Source organism: Lontra canadensis, unplaced genomic scaffold, assembly GCF_010015895.1.
Source record: "Lontra canadensis isolate GAN:19392208 unplaced genomic scaffold, GSC_riverotter_1.0 scaffold1, whole genome shotgun sequence".
In the NCBI taxonomy this organism is placed as follows: domain Eukaryota; kingdom Metazoa; phylum Chordata; class Mammalia; order Carnivora; family Mustelidae; genus Lontra; species Lontra canadensis.
In genome coordinates, this window is record NW_022630995.1 from 7,818,748 (window position 1) to 7,834,313 (window position 15,566).

At 40.2% G+C, this 15,566-nt stretch overlaps 1 protein-coding gene across 2 annotated transcripts in view; it reads left to right on the top strand.

The window, feature by feature from the left end:
• The window catches only part of BTC (betacellulin), a 41,392-nt gene that overhangs the window by 23,775 nt on the left and 2,051 nt on the right, over positions 1 to 15,566 (top strand). The window contains exons 2-4 of one of the 2 annotated variants that reach the window (XM_032840149.1): positions 1,614 to 1,712; positions 9,650 to 9,767; positions 14,824 to 14,970. In XM_032840149.1, coding sequence (XP_032696040.1) covers positions 1,614 to 1,712; positions 9,650 to 9,767; positions 14,824 to 14,970 — 364 coding nt within the window. The remainder of the gene's footprint in view (positions 1 to 1,613; positions 1,713 to 9,649; positions 9,768 to 14,823; positions 14,971 to 15,566) is intronic. The other variant, XM_032840232.1, reaches the window with a different exon arrangement.

Consider the following 15,566-nt stretch of genomic DNA (forward strand, 5'->3'; position numbering starts at 1 on the left):
TAAAGAAGTGCTAATTTACCCAACATCAGTGGATTTGAGTTTCTATTTCTATTCACTGTTTCCAATGTTAGTTACCACCTTTTTAAAATTTTTTTTGAACCTTTCCTAATTAGATAGCTAGCAAAGAGTCTCCATATTGAAAAATTCTTTTTGAAAACTCTTTTGGCCTTTGTACTTGCCAGATACTATTGTTTTCTAGCGCAACAGTCTCACTTCGTGTTACAGCTAATTGGTTAGCTGATTGCCTGTCTTACTAGCTTCGGAGCGCTTTGAGGGTAGAGTCTGTCCTGTCCACCTGTGTTTTTCTGGAAGCTCATGGATGTTTGTTGAACTGAGCTGAATTAGAGAACATGCATAGTTTAGAAACCATTGGTTAGATGGATAAATGTCAATATACCCAGTGGGCAAGTTATCCGATTCCTGCCAGGTACATAATAATGAGTAATTTAAGTGAGCATTGATTACATGCCAACAACGTGTTGTTTTGTATACTTACCTGATTGAATCCTCACAGTAATGCTCTGAAGAGGAGATGATAATTATCTCCATTTTGCCAATGAGGAAATTGAGAGGTTATGAAATTGGCGCAGGGTACATGACTGTAAAGTGGCAAAAACAGGTCATGAACTCAGGTCTAGCTAACTCCCAAGCCATCTAATCTCTCCCCATCTGCCCTCCCTTACCTTCTCCTGCCCTCTCCAACTTCTTATTATGTGGCCAATCTTGTCACATCTGTAAGTGTCTCTCAGCATCTTGTACCCATCGCCCCTTGTTGGATTATTTTAAAGTAAATCTTGGATACATTAATTTCATTAATAAATATTTAAATTTATATCTTTAAGACATATGGACTCTGTTTTTTATCCTGAACCACAATATGATTATCACCCTTAAAACTATCTGTAGTAATTCCTTAATATTATCCAATGTCTAGTCAGGGCCAAATTTCTCAGATTAGCTCATTAGCTCATGAGCTCATTAGCTCATTAGTGACTTTTTACAGTTGGTTTTCTTGAATCAGGTCCACACAAGAACTACCCATTGTATTTTAAACTGTTCTAACCACCATACAGTATTCCTCTCTCCACCATCCTTTCCATGAGGTCTGTCCTTCTCAGCAACAGGAGTACCCAGCTGAGGGAAGGTGCAATTTTCAAACAGTTTCCACAAATTGAATATCTAGTTCACATATCTCAAGAAGGAAGTACAAACAATAGTTAATACTTGAGAAACATCGAATCTGTATGGAATGGAGAGGGTACATGTCCTCCATTCTCCGTGCATCTGTGCAGCAGCTGAGAACCCTTTTATTCCTCTGCTTCTATGATGTCTTCATCATAAACTATGGCCAAGTCTCTTCACTCAAGATGCATAGTTACATGTAAGTGATGTTGGCTTGAAAATTCTGTCCTTGTCCGTGAGGGTAAAAAAATTAGACTTGCTGGTCTATGTACCCACTCCCACCCCAGGCCCCTTGCTGTGGGAGAATGCCTTGGAAATGAAAGTCACAGGCTTGTTATTTTCATAAATGGGTCATGACTTTGGTAGAGTACTTTGCATTAAGGAAATTTTCAAGTTTTCATGCTTGTTTTGGTTCTGTTTTGAACTTGAAGGTCTAGTGATCCTCCACTGTGTTGTGGCAGATGGGAATTCAACCAGGAGTCCGGAAAAGGATGGCCTTCTCTGTCGAGATCCTGGGGAAAACTGCGCAGGTAATGCTTAACAAGTGATGCATTTGTATTTTATCAGCCTCATGTTCAATCTTGGAAAGCTGATTTCCCTAATTTTAATTTTTAATACTCATGTAATCATAAAACTAGGTAGTTTTTTGAGCACATACGAATGTCCCAGGCTCTCTGCCAAGTGCTGTATGTATAGTAATGCTTTCATTCCTCACGAGGGTCCTCTGAGCTGGACAGTATTTTTGACCTTATTTCAAAGTGAAGCCCAGAAAGATTAAGTAACTTGCCAAAAGTCACAGAGCAGGTAAATTGCAAATCTGGGATTCACATCCAGGTCTTTCTGATTCCAGAGCTTCCATTTTTAATAATTACACTATTTTAGGTGTTGCAGGTGTGTCCTCCAGACTCTACATGGAATATCTTGGAATAGATTCATAAAAAGTTGGCATATTCTATTCAAATTATTTTTTTTCTATTCCACAATTTAAAAGAAGGGAAAAAGGCAATGACTTTTACATATTTTTTACCTTAGAGATGCTTGATTCAGTATTCTCAAAGCTATTAGTCCAAAGAAAGAATGAGCCTTGCTAAGAGATCAAATAATAAGTATTTTAGGTCTTGTGGGCCATGCAGCCTTTTTACAGCTACTCAGCTTGGCCATTGTATTGTGAAAGTAGCCATGGACACACTGCAAATGAACAACTTTAGATCTATTTTAATAAAACTTTATTTAGAGAAATAGGCTGTGGGCCAGATTTGGCCATTGGACCATAGTTTGATGACCCTTAGTCTGTCCTTTTTATAGACTGAATGGTCTGGTCTTCTGGGGTTGTTTCTGTTTTAAAATAAAACATAGGCCAATTCTAAAAGTAGGTTGGAGAGAGCCTCCTGTATTGCCTGGAAACTTTTTGGAGCTGGGAGGGTAGTGACTTGGTGTTAAGTGCTCCTTTCCTAGCACCCTGGAGAAGTCATAACTGAGCCAGGAACATACTGAGCAAGTTGTCCTGTTGTGAGTCATCAGTTCCAGCCCAATCTTCCTCTTTCTTTCCTCATACTAGTAGGTGGTCTGGAAAGTGCCCACATGCTGTGAAATCCATTGGCATCTTAGGTCATGCTTGTGTGGGTCTTGTCACTCATGTAGAGAGAAGAACAAAGCCAATTTTATCTTCAGTTGAGTTTTAAATAGCTTCAATGATGGCATTTTCACATTTCTTTTGGGAGATTATTCTGTCATCCAGTGATTGAGAGTATTAAAAAACCTGCCTCATCATTATCTTACATGTGTTGTCTATTTTTTTTTAATTTAGTAAGAATATTTATATATGAGATCTACATTTTTAACAAAATTTGAAGTGTACAGTATAAGATTGTTAACTATAGGCAGGATGCTGTACAGTATATCTCTTGAAATTATTCATCTTGCATAACCCAAACTTTGTACGCATTAAACAGCGACTCCTCATTCCCCTCACACCTCCACCCTCCCTCCTCCCCAGCCCCTGGAAACCACCATTCTGCTCTCAGCTTCTGTGGATTTGGCTATTTAAATACCTTTTATAAGAATCATGTATTTGTTTTTCTATAACTGGCTTACTTACCTTAGCATAATGCTCCCAAGGTCCATCTGTGTTGTTGCAGATGGCAAGAATTTCTGCTTTTTAAAGGCTGAATAATATTCCACTATTTGCATAAACCACATTCATTCATATTTTGATAGATATTTAGGTTGTTTCCACATCTTGACTGTTGTGTATAGTGCTGCAATAAACATGGGAGTATGAGTATCTCTTTGAGATTCTAATTTCAAAATTTTTGGTTAAATACCCAGAGGTTGGAATGCTGGATCATATGGTAGTTCTGTTTATCAGTATTTTTTTTCTCTCAGAAAACTCTGTAGTATTTCCCATAGCAGCTATAGGTTGCCTTTTCAGTCTATTAATTGTTTCTTTGCCGTGCAGAAGATTGTTGGCTTGTTTAAAGTCATGTAGCAAGTGGGGTAGCCTACCACAAATTTGAAGAGATCGGGTCTAGAATGTATAATTGTTAATCACCATGCTAAACTGCTGGAATCATGTGGGAAGATCACAATGCTGAATATGCAAAGAAAATTCTGGAAAATAATCCTTGAAAGTAAAGTCCGAAAGGAAAAAACTGTTCTTGAAAAGGAATTAATGTGGAGCAGGAGCATAGTGTCTTTATTGTCTGTGTGACCTTGGGCAAGTCACTTAAGCTTTGAGACATCCGTTTGCAACCTGGAAAATTAAGAAATGAATCAGATGATCTTTAGGAGTTGTTCTCGTTTCTAAATGATTTTATAATTTTATTTACAAATAGCCCCAATCTCTAAGCATTTCATTTTTATTTTGTCCTTTTCTGTCTTGAGGAAGGAAAGTATTCATTCCTACCAAAGCTTTTGTGTACCAGCAATGCAGCAGACCCTCTTCTAGGTACCCTAAATGCAATAAGGAACAACATGGTCAAGGATGAGGTCTTAGAGGTAATGGGGAAAGAGAGGTAAAGGGTAATGTCATGGAGAGCCTTGCTGGGGATTATAAAACCTTCAGCTCTGAGTTTTAATAACATTACTCAGTGTCTGTGAGCAGATGAGACAGTTAAGCAGGGACAGACAGAAGCAGGGAGACTAGTTAGAAATTGTTGCCATGGAGACTACTTCTGGTCTAGAGATAAATGTCACACTTAGACCAAGGGAGTAGAGATGGAAGGAAAAGTGAATATATTTTAAGTACAACCAATGGAATTTTCTGACGAATTGGATGTAGAGTAAAAGAGAAAGACATCGAAGTGACTCTAAGATATGTGGCCTGAATCATAGAAAGAAAGTAGGTTTTGTTTTAAGATGAGGAAAGACTAGATACGAGGGGGGAAATCAGGTGTTCCATTTGGGTAGTGTCAATTTCAAATGTCAGTTAGACAACCAAGTGGAGATATTCGTTGTGCTGTTGGACACTAAAGGAAGACATCTGGGATAGAAACATAAATTTGGGATTGTTACCATAAAGGCATTCAAAGCCAGGAAATGCTCAAAAAGGGAGTGTAAAGAGAAGAGATGAGAAAGCACTGAGTCCCAAAGCATTGTAAAATTTAGATTCTGGGGGATATGGGAGAACCAGCAAAGGAGACCAAGCAAAGGAGGCATTATATACACCAGAATCCCATAACACGCACTCTCAAAAAAACAAAAGAAATGCAAGTTTTCTTCCTGTCCAGTTTTCTTTATGTGCCCCCCAGCTGAATAATTTTAAATGTGCAAATACACTCACACACCAACACTAAGTTATTTTTTTCTTCCTTTAAAGGGATAGAATGAGAAAGGGCAGCTCTAAGCGAAGGCCCTCCCCTGGAGGCGGAGAAATCCTTGGCCCAGCCCTCCTGGTTAAAAGACATGCCGATCTCTTCTGATTAACCCCCTTCATAAGCATATTCTAGTAACACTGGAAGGTTAACAAATACATCTGTGAGACTTTTTTTTCTTTACCTGGAGTCACCAACTCTTGCATTTCTGTGGAAAATGGCATCGGATGCAACACAAATAGGAGTCCTCAGATAAGAGAGATTTTCAAATTTTGTACTTCTTCAAAGGCAGAATGAATTTATATTCCCCTGTCTCCAGGAGATAGTTGGCAAGATAAGAAGGAAAATTAACTTAGAAAATATAAAACTTTCTTCCTCACCTCCAGGCTTAAGAAGGTTGCAAAGGGAGGAAATCCCTATTGGGAAGTTGCCAGGAAGTCAAGGACTAGAAGATTAAAGGCTTAGCCTCTACTTCATAGACTAGGAAGATACGTCTCTGCAAACTTAAACTTTTCTGTCCACTAGCTGCTCCTTTTTTAAGGTCGAGTATCTACTGGGGAGGGGGGAAGAAAAATGTATAGGTATTTTTTTTACCCCCTTTCTCTCATTGTTAACACTGATGGGAATTTTATCTCAAAATTTAGGCCCTCCTTTTAAATCTCTTGCACAGAGATTTAACTGCATATTTACCTAGGGGGTTAGAGATACTATATGGTTATCACACTGTAATGAGAATTACATAAAATATATTACCCTTGAAGCTGATTTTAGAAAAGCTGATGATATTGATATAATTTATAAAATCATTAAATAGATTTATAATGAGCACACCTGGAAGAACTAAGTTTTATGAAAAGTAAAGCTAATGTATCAATTCTGAGGAGTTTCAAACATAAAGCATCACAAGGCCTGATTGGGTTTGAGAATAAGAATTGTCTCCAAGAAAGATCAAGCAACTGTGTGGTTTAATCAAAGTATCCATCAAAATGAGAAAGATTCCATCCCTAAACTACGTCATTTTATTGTGTGCGCTATTCCTCCACTGAAGTTTGACCCAAGACGAATCTATCACATCTCATCTAAATGTTCATATGACCCAAGGAAGGCAACCACTTCTTGTCTATCTGCCCATATGATGGAAAAAAAAAGATGTTCTTACGTAGAATTAGATATTGTCATACACCTACCTGCAGGAACCCTCATAGTTTCTTACTTAATTGGCTTTAGAGTCTTTGGAATTTGGCATCCCAAGAAGAGACCGAGGTAGGTTACCTGCGGCGCCCAGCCGCTTGAGAGTTTGTGCTGACGTTTTTCAGTATGTGGGACCGACTTACTCCCATAGAATGTTTTGGTTTTGGAAACGTGGGTTGGAAAAGAATAAGGTGGGAGGGAAGAAAGATCAATTAGTTTCTACACCTCCAGTAGGAGGGGAGTTTTCACATTAGGTTTTCAAGACCAGGTCATTTGCTTCTCAACAAAGAAACACAATACATGGGACGAATCATTCTTTTGTCATAGGATTAACTTCTTGATAAACATCTCTGCAGTGGAAGGGTAGGCCTTGCCATACCTTGCTCAATGTCATCAGGTCTCACAATAGGCAGAAAATGTTAGATTTCACAGTTGTTCAATTTTCAGATAATGTGACCTTGATGAGTAACAGATGAAGGCACCTGGAATTGAGGGGGCCTTTTGAAAGGGGTATGCTGATAAGACTTCTCATTTCCATCAGAGAGAAACGATGATCCCATCTGTTTGGGGAGGTGGGGGGAGGGCCGTGCCGTATGTGCGATGTAGTTTTCTCCAGTTTTTAAAGTTCCATAGAGAAATCACTGGACGTTTTCTGCTTGGTAGTGTGGAAGGGTTTTTAAACCCGAATAATGCTGGGATATTTAAGATCGTGTTTATTTGGCAAAGGAGAGAGCTCTGTGAATAATTCAGACAGGGCCTGGCAACCATTTCCCTGGCCTGGGTCTGTGCTGCTTGGATGGGCTGAGGCCGGTCAGGTCACTGCACCCAGCAGCTGCTGGTCAAGGCACTTTTTGGTATCTTGCTGAGTATGGGGTTTACTAAAAGGCTGGCTGCATTTAAAGGAGCATAACAACTAGAGGAAGTAGTAAAGCTCAGGATACAGAGCCACATAGCTTAAGCTTAATGTCAGGTTTGCGTTGCAAAGAAGGAAGGACCTTTCTGGACCACAGCAGATCTATCACTAAGTCTTACTGCTTCTTAAATTCATCTCCTAGACCTCCATGCCCCTGCTGCAGGCCCACGTCACATGTTTGCATGGCTCAGGCAGTGGTTTTCTCCTTGCTCCCAGCCTCTTCCTTACTCTAATCCAATCTTCAGCTTCCTACTAATACACTGATACAATGCTAAACTCAAAAAGCGTAGTTCTTACATATACCATTTAATTTAATCTATAAGAACCTTCTTCAGCTCTCCCCTGTCTTGTATTTAAAGTGTAAACACCTCAGCCTAGTGACGTTTGAGGTCTCTAACTTCCATTCACAGCTGTCCTCAGCTGTTCCCCACCAGGTCCCCTACATCTCCATTAAATCTGCCTCCTCCCTGCTGCGGTATCAGGCTTGCGTATTCCTGACTCTGAGCTTTTGTTTCCAACATTCTCCACAAGTGCACAGCTTGCTTACCTCCTCCTAAAAAAGCAATCCATATTTTCCAGAATTTTTTCTTTTATTAGATAAACACTCTTTGTAATGATCCATGTTCTCTTAGAATTGCCAAGATTTTCAAGATTCTAGAATCAACTCAGTTACAGAGGACTTGATTGTCTGGGGTCCTCTGCTGGGAAGTTCTGCATGAGTTCATTTTCTAGATCCACAACAGCCCTCCATGGTAGATGGTATCATCTTCAGTGTCCAGGTGGGGAAACTGAGGCTCAGACAACTTCATAAGCTTACCCAGAGACGAGATAGGCTTTACTCTTTTGATGTTTTCCAGGGCTTACTACAGGGCTCTGGAAATAGAAAGTACGAATGGAAGTTGACTGATAAGTTTATTTGCCAAAACATACAGATCTTTGTTTTTGAGACACTTTGCAGTTATTTCTGGAAGAAATTTCAGTAAGAGTCCCATTGACTGGCATGTGTGGGAGCAAATGTCTGGCATGCACAAGCTGTCAGCATAGCTGGTAACCAAGTCACCAACCAAAACCAGGTCAGCCAGTTCCTCAGCAACATTCTGCCACCCCCTGAAACTTTGTGACCTGGCATCACAGGAATTTGCTGGTTATAGCTCATTCAAAGTTCTTGGCAATTCCTCTTCCTGGTGGCCCTGGGCAATTATATGTACTCATTTTATCATATTAATTAAGAAGTTTTAGGAGTCGTTACTATGAATGTCATCGGGATGCCAGGTGCCATACCAAACCTTGTGTGAAATGACCTTCTGAAGTGAACATCGTGGTCTTTCTGGCTCCACAGGTGTCCGAGTCCTGTATGCTGCTGGTCACACCATGACCAGTCCAACCCTGGGTCAGAGCTGGCTTGTTGGCTGTAGTCTCTGGGTGTGGACACGTGTCTGGTGTGGATCAGCTCATGGGCCACAAGTCACTATCTCTGTACCATTTCTCTTGTCAATCCTTATCTATTAAAACCTTCTACATGTAAGCAAGGGAGAAACTGTTACATATTACTGTCCCTGTTTAAAACATTAGGCAAGGAAAACTCTAAAAGGTAAGACAAGGAATTTGGAGCAGGATCAAATCCTTCAAACGAAGCTTCCAGTATTTTCCTCTTTCTTCAGAGCAAGAGAAATCATTCAGGGGTTAAATGAGGGAGAATCTCTCATTCAGGCAAGCGTGACTTCTGGGTGCATCAGGCTGAGAGCACATGACAGCTACCTGCTGAACAGCTGGCTTGGCTGAACGCCAGAGTCGGGCGGTCATGGACTCTGGGGCAAGACCCACTGCATCTGGGTCTCGCTTCTGCCACTTAACTTGCGTGTGATCTTAGAAGGTTTCTTAGCCTTCATGTGTTGTTCTTTGTTCATTTGTTAATGCGAGATTAGAATGATGCTTACCTCACAAGGCTGTTATAAGCATTAAGTTAACATATATATATTATTATATAATTTATATTGTTATATGCATTGTTAATTTATATATATATATATGAAATTATATTATACTTACCAAGCTGGACACGGGTTATATATATAACTAGCGTCCAGCTTGGTAAGTGCTATGTGCATGTTTAAGGAAAAAAAGGAATGGAAAGGAAAGGGAAGGGAAGGAAAGGAAAGGGAAGGGTGAAGAGGGGAGAGGAGAGGAGGGGAGAGGAGATTAAAAAAAAAAAGGTCATTTTTTTTAAATGAAAAAAAAAAAAAGTCTCTCGTAGCCTTCTCTCATCGCAACTATGCTTTACCCTTTAAGCAACGCCTAGGTTTCTGAGAGGTAGGCAGGACATAAATCTTAATTAAAATATGCAACATTCCCACCAAGATCCCCAAGACCCTATCTCTAGAGCTATTTGGGGACCACAAAAGTCTGGCTTGTATCCCAACGTGGAGAGAAGGAGAACCAAGAAATTGGAGTCCATTCAACAGAAAAACCTCCGCAAAGAGGGGAATGGGATTCTCGACGCAGATGTGTCTGGGAAGCGAGTTGACTGACGGGGCTTTTTCTCACTCGGCAGCTACCACCACGCAGTGGAAGCGGAGAGGCCACTTCGCGCGGTGCCCCAAGCAGTACAAGCACTACTGCATCAAAGGGCGATGTCGCTTCGTGGTGGCCGAGCAGACGCCGTCGTGCGTGTAAGTGGAGCGCAGCTGCCGGCAGGCAGAGGCCGCGCCACCGCGCGGGCCGGGGGCGTGCGGGGACAGGGGAGGCTGAGCCCCCGAGCCCTGGGTCGGGACCCCTTTCCCCGCTCCTGGCCGGCACCCCAGCCCCCGCCACGTGCTTTGGGCCCCTTTGGGCGGCTTCTCAGGGAGGAACTGGCGGGCGCTTTCCTCCTGAAACAGAGCCCGGATCGGCTCCCAGTCCGTGTCCAGGCAGAACCCTCTGCGCAGTGTGGACGTGCTTTTAGCCTGCATTCCTCGCCCAGGTGGTCGGGTGGCTGCGAATTCTTCTGGCGTGTGTGAGGTAGTTCGGAGTTAACGTAAATACGAAGGATTTTTCTGCCAGATGAAAAGCTACTTTTGTAGGTGTCCATTCAGTGCCAGGAAACGAGCCTGTTTGTAAGCAGACATTTGCAAAGGGGACTGGAAGGAAAGTGCTCGCTCCCCCTCTTAGGAGATTGAGGCCAAGTTTAACTTGATTCAGGCACAAACAACTTTTTTGAAAAAAAAAAAATTATTTTACTCTAAAGAGATGTCCCTCTAAGTGTTTTTTGAGACCTCTCCTGATGGATGAGCAAGGTGATTTTTTAAGTATAATATTGACGTAAGTCATAGAATGTTTATGTTTTTATGTGGATTTCCTACAGTATATATTTTTTTTTTCATAAGTGTCTCAGAACAGAGATTCCAAACCCTAATTTAGTGAAACATTTAAGGGTCATGGACTCCATCGAAATTTAATTAAAATTAAATTTAATTAAAAAGTAAATACACTGGTTGATACTGACAGGGGGATAAGAACTGCTAATGTAAGGAAATTTAAAAAAAATGTGTGTGTGTGTGTGTGTGTGTGTGTTGGGAAAGAAGAGAGCTGCTTTCTTTCTTTCTTTCTTTCTTTTTTAATTTCCTCTAATTGCTCACTGGCTTAAGAGACTATATTGAGTTTTAAAAAATATTTATTTTTATTTCTTATTTTATTTCCTTTAGAGAGAGAGGGTATGCATGCTCACACAAGCATGGCTCTTGGTGGCGGGGGAGGGTAGAGTTGAGAATCTTAAGCAGGCTCCACACCCAGTGCAGAACCCTACCTGGGGCTGGATCTCAAAACCCTGAGATCGAGACCTCAACGGTAATCAAGAGTTGGACCCTTAAACGACTGAGCCACCCAGGTGTCCCAAGTTTTAAAAATATTAATGAACAAATAGCATGGAGGACAAGGGGAGATGGAGAGGAGAAGGGAGTTGAGGGAAATTGGAAGGGGAGGTGAACCATGAGAGACTATGGACTCTGAAAAACAATCTGAGGGTTTTGAAGGGGTGGGGGGTGGGAGGTTGGGGGAACCAGGTGGTGGGTATTAGAGAGGGCACGGATTGCATGGAGCACTGGGTGTGGTGCAAAAACAAGGAATACTGTTATGCTGAAAATAAATAAAAAATTTAAAAAAATATATTAATGCTCTTTAACACAGTATATTTTTCCAACTTATCCCTAGGTCTGCAGATTTATTGTTCTTTAATATTCCTTCGTTCTAAAATGAAAACCACAATGTGTAATCTACCCGCCCAAGATCAAAACACAGCTCATATCCTTCAGTGTGAGGTTAAAACTCATTTCCATGGCCTCTGCAAGCTCCTCTTGATCCTGGCTCACCTTCCTAGCCATATCTCTCACTGTATGCCCAAATGTTCCTCTGAAATCCTACATTCCTTTTCATGCTTTATCACACAAGCTCCCACAGTCTGGAGAGCTTATCATTACTGATGTTTTAGGTGTAACTCGGACATCAGCTCCTCCTGGACCCCAGCTTTGGCATTGACTTTCCTTTCTCAGACACATACTCAGGTGTGTTAGATGTCCTTTCTCTGAGATCCAATCACCCTCCTATGAAAACTCTTTTCCTCTGGAGCATGGCTGTTGGTTTCCTTGAGGGTCTCTTCTGAGTCTGTGAGCACCTAAAGGTGGGTCTTGTGGCTTATTCATTTTTTGTGTTCCAGGGCCAAGCGCAGGGCCAGAATTTAATAGGTGTTCAGGAAATGACCAGTGAATAAATAAATAAGTCCCTTTAGCATGGTCCATCTAAAGTTATGCTGTCAAAACTAAGAACAACTTCCTCTGGTCCAAGAACAGCTTCTTAGTGGTAAAAAGCTATAGAATCAATGGGAAGCTGAAGAACATAGGAATCAGAACACGGACTTTTGGAGTCAGGTAGACCTAAGTTAAGATTTTGTCTGCACCAATTATAAGCACTGTTAATAGTGGTTCTGTTACCTTTCCTGGGTCTCGGTTTATCTACTACAAAAGGAGGTAGTAATATTCCCCTCTCAAGTGTTGAAAATAAAGCAATCTGTTAAAAAAAAAATCCTTATTATAGTACCCAGCACAGAGAAGACGTTCCATAAATTGTACCACTGAGATGAGTGGGACATATTTGACGTGACTTGACCTTTTGAGTGACTTGGCATAGCATAGATTTAGACAAAACCCTCTTGCCATGGGGGACTCTGCTATCCTGAAAAACCAGAGGTACCCCCTTGTGCTTGGAATTACAGGAATCGTGGACTCCTGTTTTTACATTTAAAAAAAAATGGTGTGTTTCCAATAACTCAAATCCCTTGAGTCTTCTCAGTATTTTCTTAGAATGGGGATGATTTGTTTCCAGACACATACTTTTTGTTTATTTATGCAGCACAGTTCATTTAAGCAGGGTTGCATGTGCTTGGGGCAGAAACTCGAGAGTCAAACTTCTTGAGTTTGAATCCCAGCCCCACTCACGTAATTTCTCTATATCTCTGTTATTAATAAATGGCAGCTATCTCAAAAGATGTTATAAGGATCAACTGATATAATAGTTACAAGTCTCTTATGATAGTGTCTGCTGATTATTTCAGAACAGTGATCCTAAATCTGGTTTGCCAGAATCCTGAAGGGTCATGGGCATCTTTAAAAATTATTTTACATTTTGTAAGATGCTTATTAAATAAAAACTCATGTATTCAGTTATTCAGCATTTAATAAACGTCTACTAGGATCTGGCCCTCTTGATCTCTTTCTCTTCCACTAAAATGACCATTAGCTGATATGTTACTGGTTTGCTGAGAAGGGAACTAGCATAAGAGCCACTATATAACTTGGCTATGGACATGTTTGACCTTCTTGCATGACCTTATCAGGTTATAGCTTGCAGGAAGTACTGCTTACTGAGAAATTCAATTAAAGCTTGGTTAAGCCACTGAACCCAGAACTTATCATTAGAAAAACATTCTGAAAGAGCAGCAAGTAATTGCTGTGTATTTTATGGGCAAGTTATTGTTTAGAAATGCCATATTCAGTAAATTTGTTAGAGAAACAAGCTAATTGGAAGAGACTATATTTGTAAGATCTTAATTATGACCTTAAAAAAAAACTCTTTAAAAAATATCCCTCTCACACATGCAATTAAATGTGATTTTCCCCTCCAGTTCCTTTCCTATGTGTAAGAGACTTTTGATATTTCAAGATCTTTCTAAGGTCTCTTCCTGTGATTTTGACCTTGTGACAAAGATGCCTGGCTATCTTGCAGGAAGCAATTTTCCCTCATACATCCTTGGGGTCCTTTTGCAATAGATGCCATTAGATATCTTTTCTCTTTTGCTTGCCTTGAGCCTTACCTTTCAATTGATGGCTGTGGCTGAGCTAGTTTTTGTTGTAGTTGTTTCAAGCATTATATCAGTTATAATGTTGGCATTAAAGGATCTCCTTACTTGTGCAATATAGGCTTTGTGGGAATTAACTACCTTGCTCCTGTCAAACATAACCTATAGAATGGCCTGGCAAATAGATCCTATGTTTAAAAGATAAAAACAGAACAAAATAAACAAAGCCAAGAAAACCAACCGAGGTTACAGAGAAATCTGTTTAAGAAGCAGAATTTCATCTTTTTGAGGTTTATGTGATTGTATATGCCACCACCATCTCTTTTGTTTTGAATGAGTCTGAAGGGTTGAATTTGCATTGTTAATGCTAAAGGACTAAATTTCACAACATGTATTTTCAGTTTGGAAGTGTCCTCCAACAAACTTCTTATGCACATTTGAAGCATCTAACGTGATTCAGAGAATACTTTGGACAGTCCCCAAATCACCAAGCCTTTAGCTTCTTGAGCATTGCTCAGACAAGTCTTGGGTTGGTCAAAGGGAACCTGCTCTATTGGGGTATATCCTAAGTCTATGTTGATAAAGAGTTGACAGACTGAGGAAAGTGAACATCCCCCTAGGAGATTTGTTGCTGTCTGGTCACTGCACTTTATGACAACCACAGAGAAAGGGCCACTTACAGGACAGTGGAGGACATGGCGTCCCTCGAGCATCAGATAAAGGAGCTGGAAAGGATAAGACTCACTGTGTTTTGGAAGGATGTGGTTGGAGAGGTGATGAATAAAGGAGCCTCAACTTATCTGTGGCCACGTTGAGTAGCAGAGTCAGAACTGGTGGGTGGAAGTTAGAGAGAGAGAGAGAGAGGAATCCTGTTGAATCACATTTATCGAGCCCTCTACATGTTAGGCATTGGTCTATGAACTTTCACACCCATTACCAGGTTGGATCATATTAAATAGTGTAATTTTTAAATAATTTGCAAGAGAATTGGGGCATTTTGAGGGCCCTACAATGGGATGGGAAGTCCTGGGGATTTTGAATTCCTTGTCATAGTATTATTTAAGTGCTTGGGAAGGCTGCGAAGGGAATTTTACCATCCCCTCTCTTTCAAGCTCGGAATCTAAAACTTTAACTAAGTTTTGGTAATTGCTGTCATCTCTGTTTATTTATATTAGCCATATTGTTAATGTTCAAGTGCTGACAGGTTTTCAACCAAGCAAAGAAAGTGAAATTACTTGTGAACACAGTGGGATACAGCTTAATTAAAAAAAAAAAAAATTAAAGGAACTGCGCCCTTTATTAATTCCAGTTAATGACAACAGTGTTAGTTTCTTCAAACAAGAAATGGTAGAGATTCTTCAAAGTCTTGCACTGTTTACCTTGTTGTTTTGTTTTTCCAGCTGCGATGAAGGCTACACTGGGGCGAGATGTGAGAGAGTTGACTTGTTTTACCTCAGAGGAGATAGAGGGCAGATTTTGGTTATTTGTTTGATAGCAGTTATGGTCATTTTTATCATTTTGGTGGTCGGTGTCTGCGCATGCTGTCAGTAAGTTTTTTTTAACTTTACTTTTAAGTAAATCTGAGAAATTGTATGTTGCTGTGTCTTCTTCTTTCCTTCCTCCTTCTTCTTTCCATTTTGCTATGATTTAAATAAATCACATTTTGAGGTTTGCCATTATTTTTGTTGAAGTATCTACTTATGATAAAACACACAATGCATAGTTTTTGTCATTTTACTGAGCATGAATATTATAATTAAAAATAAAGTGTGTTTAAATCTCTTGATTGAAAAAAAAAAAAGTGGACCAAAAGTGTGAAGGTGATCAAAGGTATACACTTCCGGTTGTAAGATAAGTAAGTCCCTGGGATGTCAGTATGGTATAGCAACTGTAGTTAACAATACTCCATTGTGTATGTAAGGCAGACATTCAACAGACTGAGCTACCCAGGAACCCCTTCTTAACATATTTAATCTGGCATTTTATTTTCTGTAAAACAGGATGATTAAACCAGATAATCTGTATGACTTCTTTTAGCTATAAAATGGAAAGTTATTTAAAAATTTCTTTTACTTGCCTAATGGCAAAACGGAGTTTTTATAACACCAGTTTTGGGGCAGAGCTGAGAAATGGCCTATTTTAG